The following is a 10,092-nucleotide window of genomic DNA, read 5'->3' on the forward strand; positions in this document are numbered from 1 at the left end:
GGGCGCCCCCCGCCACGCTCCGCCCCTGCCCGGCCCAGCCCGGCCGGCGGGCGCACACGCACACGCACTCACACACACACGCGCGCACACGCAGCCCGCGCCGGCCGGCCGGCTCGCACCGCCGGGAGATGCTGCGGTCGCCATGGCAGCCAGCGCCGGCCGAGGTAGGTGCGCCCGCCGCAGCCCGCGCCCGCAGCCGCCGCCTCCCCGCGCGCTGCCCGCCGCTCCCGCCTCGCGCGCCTCCTCCCCGCGCCTCTGCGGCCAGGCCCGGCCAGGGCAGGAGCCGGCGGCGTTGTCCCCTCGCCGCCGCGCAGCCACAGCCGTGGCAGCTCCCCCAGCCCCCCAGTCTCTGTGGCACACACAAGGACCAGGCTGCTGGGAAGGCCCTGCGGCTCCTGCCCGTGCCTTCCCCAGGGCCCCGCAGGTGGCATGATGCCCCTTGGCACACACCCCCACATCAGGGGTCGGCAGGGTTTTCTTCTGAGGCTCGCTCTTTTCCCCCGGTCCATCTTCCTTCCTCCTCTGCCTTTCCCTGAGTCACTGGACCAGGAGTTTCTCCTCTCCGCCAGGCTGGGCTGGAAGTTCCCCGCTGGTAGGGTGGCTGGCTGCCGGGAGCAGGGTGCATCCATGTGGAGAGGGCAGGGCTCTGCCACTGGAAGGCCACAGGCACAGTGGGCAGCAGCCCGGTGCCAGCAGGGAGGTAGGAGGGTTGCCAGCCGGTCTGGATAACAGCAAGGGGACAGCAAGTCAGCAGTGGTGGAAGAGGCTGCAAGAAAAAAATCTGCCTTACCAGTCACTAAACATCATTGGCTCCGTTGCAGTCTCCAGAGGCCACAGGCCTAACTGGGAGTGTAGCAATACAGAGAAAAGATTGCCGACTGGGTCAGAGCATGGAGACCTTTAAAGCCATTGTGGAAGGTGAACCAGTCCGACTGCCTGCCTCAGCCCAGTGAAATGTGTTGCAGGGCCTCAGGTGGCAAACTGGAAGGTGAGAACACAGGGAGCCGGATAGAAAGAAGGGCTGAAGGCCATTGGGAGAGCAATGTGGATAAGCCAGGACCTGAGAGCAGCAGACAAGGGGTCAGGATTGAAAGATGCTGGCAAAGCCATGTGGCTTGCCCAGGACTGGGCCCTGGGGATTAGAACTGTGGTGCATTAGGACAGCTGTGCATCAGGAGCCCAGATCTGCTGGGCAAGGGGGTGCAGATCAGGATTCAGAGTACCAGCTGGGCTGGGCACACTGCCCCATGACTGGAACTTAAGGGAGTATATGGGTCATGATTTAAATGGGTCCTCAGAGCTGTGGGGCACATGCAAGGGTGGAATAGGACAGCAGAAGGTAGATTAAGATTCTGGGGCATTGGTAGAGAAATACTGAGACGCAAAGACTGAAATAGCAGGACAAGGGGGAGTGCTGCTGGGCAGGAGTGAGAGCTGTGTGAGGAGCCCATGCCTGGAACAGCAAGAGACAGTGGAGATCAGGATGGGAGACAGATGCAGAGTTGCACAGAGAACACAGGACAGGAGGAGACAGACGTCAGTGCTGCAGGTCAGGAATGAGGGACTTTCCTATAGCTGGGTGTGAGGGTCCAGAACTGGAATAAGTCGGGACTGTGGTGCCTCAGCAGAAATGTGTGGGGGAATGACTTCCTATAGTTAGACTGAAGGGGGACTGGAAGAGTTGTTTGTCTGGACCCACAACTGAAATAAAAGGGAGATGGGAGGGAGGTGGGAGGATACAAGTTTCAACTGAGGGAAGGGGATTAGCAGAGATTTGCAAGATGAGTCCAAGCCTGGGATAAGAGACAGAGCCTTAAGTTAAAACACAGGTGCACTTCCAGAGAATTCTGGGGATTGCAGGCTTGACATCTGGGAAGAGAATGTTTGAAGTTCTGACTTCTAGGTGCTTTTGAAGGTGCTTTCTAGGTCTTTGTGCAAAAGAGTCTATAGCTGGTAGAATAAAGTGGGGGCTGTAGGTCAGGACTGAGACGTGGAGAGCCAAAAACAGCAGGCCTTGGGGAAGAAGCAGCTCAGGGCTGAGGTATGTCAGCAGAACTGGTAAGGGTGGCAAGAAGTCAGTGCTGGAACTAAAGGAGGCTGCAGGTCAGGACTGCAGTGAATCAGGACATCCAACTCTCCAAAACAGCGATTCTCAACCAGAATGCTGTGGCATCCTAGGGTGCCTTAAGATCCTTTTAAGGGTACCAGTGGATGCCACACAATGTTAGCACTGTAAGGTTTGCAAACATGATGCACAAAATAAACCTAGAGATTTCAAATAGGAATCTGGTGTTAAAAATATTCTGACTTGTTGTGGTCTTTCTGAGTTCTTTGCAATGAAAGAATTGCTCTAGTATTTTTCTTTAGTTAAAAAACAAGTGGAAACTAAGAACAGGTATTTTCTGAGTGGTGCCTCAAATCTAAAAAGGTTAAGAACCACTGCTCCAGAAGTCACAGAGATAGCCCCATACAGCTTAGATCGGAATGATTTATTTCTGTGTGTGAACAAGTTGGAGAATTGGGGAGATAGAAGTATTTTAAGTAGCAATTCTCTCTCTTCTGCAGTGAATCTGAGAGCTGAATCTCCAAGGGAGCCTGGCAAAAGAATCAGCCCTTCCCACTTGTTTGCTAGATATACCTTGCACTGAGAAGAGAGCTTAAAGAAGCAGAGTGAACCATCAGAGCAACTGCAAGAGCACTGTCTCGTGAGTGCTTGGTGGGCTACGAAAAGAAAAGATTCTCATCTCTTCACTGCGCTGTTCAGTGCTGACTGCCCCCTTTCAGCTGTGGCAGACCAGGGGGCAGGACAAAAACATTAACTCTCTAAGCCTGTTCTGTTTGATGAGTGGGGAGCGTGCACTGCATGGTTGCCAGGCACAACCTTTACCTTAGGACACTCAACCTACTCCCACCATATTCTCTCTCACCTGTCAGCCCCTAAACCCCTGTAACACCAGAGCTGCAGGAGCCACCCATCTGCCACATATATGCATCCCATAAAAAATACCTGGATAGATCTGAGTCCCAGAGATACCTGCTTGCTTAGTATGTGGCCCTTGCTCACCCCAGAACAAAGTGGAACCAAGGCCAGGTCTCACTAAGAGAGGAGCAAGTGGGTGGAGCATGGGGAAGGAACATCCATTCTTGAGGGAGGAACGGGGGAAGGGAATGAAATAGGAGAATAAGGAAACAAGGGACAGTACCAAGTGACAGTAAGACAGGGAGGGGGGAAAACAAAGGAAAAAAGAAAAAGAGGAAGGTATATTCAAAGAGTGAAAAAGCAGGTAACAAAGGAGCAAAAGAGGAAAGAAGAGATTTTGAAGTGACAGAAAAGGAGGGATAGAAAGAAAAAGAGAGCTCTGCCCTTTCTGCCCTGGCCCTCCCCTCACCCATGGCAATGTCTCTCAGAGGTCCCTTCTGTGCCTATTCCTTGTTTCCCACTAGAAGCAGATAAGGTGGGAAGTGGTGGCTCCTTGGTAGACACTCTGTGTGTGATCCTCCTGCCTTGTCCTCAGCTTCCAAAGTGGGAGACATGATGCAGCGTGGTGGGGGCAGCAGCATGGGGGACCCATCTGAGTCCACCCTGCACAACAACTCGCTGTGGTGGCTGGCATGTGGGATGCTAGCCCTGTTGGCCAACTCCTGGATCATTCTGAGCATCACAGCTAAGCAGCAGAAGCACAAGCCCTTGGAACTGCTGCTCTGCTTCCTTGCTGGAACTCACATCCTTATGGCAGCTGTGCCCCTCACCACCTACGCTGTGGTGCAGCTGCGGCGTGAATCCTCTGACTATGACTGGAACGAGAGCATCTGCAAAGTTTTTGTCTCCACATACTATACCCTGGCTCTGGCCACCTGCTTCACTGTTGCCTCCTTGTCCTACCATCGCATGTGGATGGTGAGGTGGCCAGTCAACTACCGACTAAGCAATGCCAAGAAGCAGGCTCTGCACGCAGTGATGGGCATCTGGATGGTGTCGTTCATCCTTTCCACCTTGCCCTCCATTGGCTGGCACAACAACGGTGAACGTTATTATGCCAGGGGCTGCCAGTTCATTGTCAGCAAGATTGGGCTGGGCTTTGGTGTCTGCTTCAGCCTCCTGCTCCTGGGAGGAATCGTCATGGGTTTGGTGTGTGTGGGCATCACCTTTTACCAGACCCTGTGGGCACATCGAAGGCGTCAGCAGTGCCGTCACCAACGGGCAGAGGAAGCCACTGCTTCCTGCTCTTCCTCAGGACACAATACATTCAATGTGCCAGCCATTGTGGTTGAGGACGTGAGGGGCAAGAGGAGGTCCTCCCTGGATGGCTCTGAATCAGCCAAGACCTCCATGCAGATGACCAACCTCATTAGTGCAATTGTCTTTCTATATGACACACTCACTGGGGTACCCATCTTGGTAAGGAGTGGCCTGCCCTTTGCCACCTCTGCTTCCCAATCCCTTTATCAAGAAGCAGTGTGGGAGGGGCAAGACAGGATGGAGAATGCAGTCAGCAGGTCTCTGGATACTCAGCCAGCCTCCCCATCCTGCCAACAGCACTCTTTGGAGAGCTGTAGTGCTTGTCTGTACTGCAGTACAAGCATATCCTGGGAAGATTGGACTGCGCATGCCCTGTCCACCCAAGTCCACTGACAGTCCACAGCTGGAAATTCACCAGCAAGGCTGCTCAAGGCTCCTCCTAGGTCTTTAGCAGACCTGAATACAGGTCCTTGGAAGCCAGAGAAGCCTCACTGGAAATCCTCTGGATTTGCAGTACATTACTGGACTTTGGTGGGCAAGACATGATTAGGATGTGCTGAGCCCCATCCTCCCTTGATAGGGTACAGACAAGCCTTTAGGCAGATACTCAAGAAGGATCCTCCTGGTATGTCACAAGAAGCTGGAGAGGGAATGGGGAAACCTCTTGGTTTCCTGTAGCTCCACATGCAGTTTTTTATATACCATATTTACTCAAATCCAAGATGCAGTTTTCTTCCCTGTTCAACACAGGGGAAAAGAAACCTCATCTGAGACTTGAGTATGGTCTGGGGTAGGTAGTTTCTATGGCCTCAGCTTCAACTCTGGCCCTAAACCAGAGGAGACCATGTGGTGGGGTTAGAGAGCGCAGGGAGATTGTGCAGTAGAGGGGAGGTAGAAGCATGGGGAAACTGTGGGGTAGGAGAGAGATGATATAGTGGAGAGGGAGGGGGGAGTGTGAGGAGTCTGTGCAATGAGGGAAGTGAATGTAGGGGAAATCATGTGGTGTGTGCCCCAGGAGAAGTGTAGGGGAGACCATGCCATAGTAGGGGAACTGCTGTGGTACAGGCTGTGGTTCCAATTCTGGCTCCAGCTCTCCTGCCTGGCTGGGGCTGGGGCTGAAGCCATCATGTACTTCAATGTGTTCCAGGCTGATGCCAGAGCTAGAGCCACCACATCTGGAGTAAGCAGTGGCAGGAAGAAGGGGGAACAGGCTGAGGCAGGGCAGGGATGGAGCACAGACACCAGGGGGATACAAGTAGCAAGGGGGACAGGTTGGACAGAGGAACTGGGCTGGGGGGGGGGGGCTGGCTGGCTGCCCCCATGCTGCTAGTTGCCGTGCTGCAGTGGTGGAAAGGGCAAATTTATGACAGCCCTCCAATAATTACATTCTATACAGGAAAAATTGTAATAAATTTATAATTTTCCATGTATAGCATCTAATTATTGGGAGTATTTTTAAATTCAAACTCATCTTATTTCAAATAAATAAGGTAATTTAACCTAGCCTCCTTCCCTCTCCCCACCCAACCAAAAGATTTCTGTATTTCACAAGAAGTTTCTTACCTTGCAGCAGGGATATTTTTGCCTTGTTCTCAAAATAGCCAAACTGTTTTTTCTCAGACTTAAAAAAAGAATCTGGAAAATGCAAGCCCCCAGGGCTAAAACAACTGGGTTAGAAGAACGGGATTGGGCTAGAAACTATCTTAGTGCCTAGCAGATGACTTTCACAGGTGAAAACAATGACATGTGTCTGTTGTTTTTTTTCTGTGTAACAAGACACACAAGGTCAAAAAGTTGTTTTTTTAAATATTTTACTGCTATTTGTATCTTAGCTCTTGTCTATCCAGGTCTCTGGACAATGGAAGAAGTGGTAAAGTCCATAACACTGAAAAGAAGCAACTAAGAAAAGACAGCTTTAGTCACACGTTACCCTGTTTCAAATTCTGTGTTCTTGGTTACACCTATTTAATTCCAGTGCATAATGAGTAGTGAGAGAAAGGACATCTGTAACAGATTTTCCATTATGGAGTGAGAGTTCAGACCAAGTGCTTTCTGAGCTGCAAAACCATTCAAGTCAGTCCAGGGCAGCCCAGACTCAACATCCCTGATATTTGGAAGATAAAATATAACCGGACTTTTAAAGAAAAAAATAAGGGCACAAGACCAAATATTTTGAAAATTCATTGCCAGTTGGTCATCTTTTGACTGGAGAACTAATTCTCACTCTCTCTCTCCTTCCCTTTTCACCCATCCTTTGTGTTTGTTTCCCTCTTTTGTGTTCATTGTCTCTTTCCCACCCCAAGGTGGTGAGTTTTTTCAGCCTGCGCTATGACACTGCCCCTACCTGGATGGTCCTTGCTGTACTCTGGTGCTCCATGGTGCAGACCCTGCTGCTGCCCTCCTTCATCTGGTCCTGTGAGCGGTATCGGGCTGACCTCCGCACTGTGTGGGAGCAGTGTGTGGCCATCATGTCTGAGGAAGATGGAGATGAAGGTGAGCACTAGGGGTGTGCGAAGCAGGCCCTATTCAATTCAGATTCAGCCCAAATTAGGGACAGTGATTCGATCTGTTGATTCGGATCACTGTCCCTGATTCAATTCGGCTGAATCTGAATCTGAAGATTCTATGCCAATTCAGAGAATCAGCAATTCGGACACAGACACAGCTTTAAATGTTTTTTCTACATACCTTGAGGTACCAGGTGCAGCTTGTGAATGCTGCAATGCTGGGGCAGATCGAGCGTCTCATGGGGTGGGGGGCCTCCATGTGCTCAGCAGCGAACGTACAAGTGGACTGGAAGTAGTTCTGGTCCACTTCTGGGTCTGCCGGGGAGCGTGTGGGGGTCCCCCCCATGCTCTCCTGGCTCGGTGATCAGCTGTGGGGGGACCCCGGGTACCACTCCAAACATAGGAGGGACCAGTCACTGAGCTAGGAGGGTGCGGGGGGCCCCCAGCACACTCCCTGGCAGACCTAGAAGTGGGCTGAAAGTGCTTCTGGTCCACTTCTGGATCTGCTGCCGAGCGTGCTGGGGAGCCCCCCACAATCCTGTGGGACACTCCATGTGCCTCGGCACTGCAGCGCGCATGAGCCTAGAGGTATGTAGAAAAAACACTTAAAGCTGTGTCTATGTCCAAATCTTTCCAAATCTCTCTGAATTGATTCAGAGGGTTCCGATTCGATTCAAAGAGATTAAAGGGTCCTCTGATTCGATTTGGATTCTGAGATTCAGCCACCGAATCGGGCCAAATATCCACCGAATTGAATCAGGGACTGAAGCTTTGCACAGCCCTAGTGAGTATTTCTCAAAGCCCCTGCTGCTTCCCTTATCCTGCCCTGGGGACATACAGCAGGAAGGGGAAGTCCTGCCCTGGGGATGTACAGTAGGAAGGGAATGAGCAACACTGGGAATGAGAGCAGAGCACTTTCTGGGGGTTATGAGGAATTCAGGCTGTAGCTGCAGAATACAGGCTTCAGCAGGAAGCAGGGATTTGGCAATTCAGGCTTCAGCAATACAACTTTGTGTCAAGGCTGGAACCAGAGATGCACAGTGTGAACAGAATGACTGGGGGTGCAAATTAGCAGGTTAAGTTGCTTGCTCCCCAGCAGTGTGATTTAAGGGGCCATTTGCCTCCCAGTGTTTGTGGCAAGAGCTTCAAGGGTAGAGCTGGCCCTGAGAAGGGCAAACAGGTCCTTGCTGTACTATGGTGCGCTAGCCCTGCCCCCTCAGCCAGATGAGAAGGGGATTATTAGGAAGGAGGGGTTGTCCTGCAGGGGAAGGGAGGAGAAAACCCAGAGGGCAAGGAGGGGGAACTGTGGGACACTTTGAGAACTGAGGCAATGCAAGAGGGAACTAACCACGCTGAGTGGACATCTGGAGAAAGGAGAGTCCCCTCTGCTGGCTGACAGCACAGTGCACTGCTTCTTTCCTTCACTCCAGATGGTACCTGTGAGGATTATGGCGATGGCAGGATCTGCAAGGTGCGATTTGATGCCAATGGAGCCACAGCTGTGAAACGGGACCCCAGAGAGGTCAAGCTACTGCCCATGCACCACATGCTGCTCCCCCAAGACAAGGTGCATTACCTACAGGTGAGCTGTAGGGACTGCAATGGATGCACCACCCTCCAGCCCTTTCTGCCTCATACCTAACAGTGAAAAATTCACTTGCCTGGAACTCCATTGTAGAGTTAAAGGGGTCACCCTGTTCTGGTCTCCCAGCGTTACTCATTTAGTCTTCCCTACAGCCCTCTGTCCCTCTCTCTTTGCCTAGTGTCTGTTGGTTTTGGCAAGCCTCCCACCATTTCCCTTCTCACCTGCCATCTCTTTGTTCCTCATTCAGGTCCCCATCTCCCGACGAATGTCCCATGATGAGACGAACATCTTCTCCCATCGCTCTGCTCCATCTTTTCTTCACAAATGGTCCTCGTCTGATGACATCCGAATATCCACCCCCCGCAAACCTGGCAGTCCTGGATTCCTCCCTCCTGAACTGCGTGATTACCACCACCGCCGGCGACCCCCTGAAGATGAGCTGACCACACTCCGACAGTTCCTGGAGGGGGGGCTGGGCCCCCGAGGGGCTGGCTCCAGCGCCTGCTTCTTCCGGGATGAGATTACTACCTTCATTGATGAGACACCACAGCCCTCCCCTGCCTGTAGTCCACGGCACTCACGCCTCCAGCTAATGCCACGCCATGACAGTCACCACTGTCTGGGAGGTGGCATGGAGGAGGAGGGCTCTGACTGGGCACAGCACTGTTTGCTGATTGGCAGTGAAGCCTGGCATCTGCAGGACGGAGAGCAGGCATTACAAGAAAGGACCCTTGGGGCCTGTGAGGCAGAATCCTTCCAGGACCCCAAACTATAAGAGACAGTGTCAGAGACATTCAGTGCCATCAGGATTTTTAAATAAATAACTTTAACCGTTCCCCTAGTCCCAGATCCTAACAGATAATTTATGTTCGCATCTCTGTTTCCAGCTGACAGAAAGGAAATGACACCCTCAGTTTATGCTGAGCTGGTAGGGGCAAAGGCCTATGGGAGGGAACCATGGACATTAGCAGTTGGTGCCTGTTCTCAGGTTATAAACAGGACCACAGCTTTGTCCCCCCCCTTGTTAGCTCCACCCCCTCATTAGCCTCACCCTCCCATTAGCTCTGCCCCATCACAGGAAATACTCCTGGAGCTACGGCAGGCAGAGGATGGTATTAAAATTCTATATTTGGAGTGTCAGTTGTGTGTCTGTTTTTAAAATAATGCATTAATAATAGTTCTGTTTCCATGGAAACAAAGTGATTGATCAGACATTTAATGAAGCTTCCCAGGCTGCGGAGAGGGACAGGAAGAAACACACAACACCCACCTGGACAGGGCAGCTGGCTCAAGTGGTGGGCAGTAGATACTTAACAGCAACACTGCAGGACAAGAAGTGAGGGAGAGTCCTGTACCAGGGAGGAATTTCACAAAGCAAAAGGTAAAGTTCTGCTGCGAGTGTCAGGAGTAACTCTGTGTCCAGCTGGAATTCCCATTGCTACTACTGCTCTTTCCAGCAGTGGTGCTAACAGTAGGAGGGCAGGCTTCTGCTTCCTAACCCAGCATAGAACCAAAGCTGTCTTTGTGCCAGACCCACTCTACAAACCAGTGAAAGTCACATTGCTGACACCCTTACACCAGAGGCCTCTCAGGCCTTGGCCTATCCATGTGAACTGCTGACTTTCACCCACAGGCTGCAGAATCCCCACCGCAGACACACACCCTGTGCAGCATTCCCTCGGCTTTACTCCTAGATGTAGAGATTGAACCACGGTCTGCCAATAAACAGGAGACAGTGCCTTTCATTCGGAGGGCACTGG

General features: G+C 52.0%; 1 protein-coding gene across 1 annotated transcript; it reads left to right on the forward strand.

The window, feature by feature from the left end:
* Nucleotides 1-8: 8 nt before the first annotated feature.
* GPR162 (G protein-coupled receptor 162) lies at nucleotides 9-9,466 on the forward strand. Its single transcript, XM_090055216.1, has 5 exons — nucleotides 9-164; nucleotides 2,566-4,399; nucleotides 6,544-6,733; nucleotides 8,178-8,329; nucleotides 8,580-9,466. Exons 2-5 carry the CDS (start codon nucleotides 3,533-3,535, stop codon nucleotides 9,105-9,107), a joined length of 1,737 nt encoding a protein of 578 aa, XP_089911342.1. The 5' UTR covers nucleotides 9-164; nucleotides 2,566-3,532; the 3' UTR covers nucleotides 9,108-9,466.
* Nucleotides 9,467-10,092: the final 626 nt, after the last annotated feature.

Source organism: Crocodylus siamensis, chromosome 1 (assembly GCF_052110815.1).
Source record: "Crocodylus siamensis isolate JL-2025a chromosome 1, ASM5211081v1, whole genome shotgun sequence".
Taxonomy (NCBI): Eukaryota; Metazoa; Chordata; order Crocodylia; family Crocodylidae; genus Crocodylus; species Crocodylus siamensis.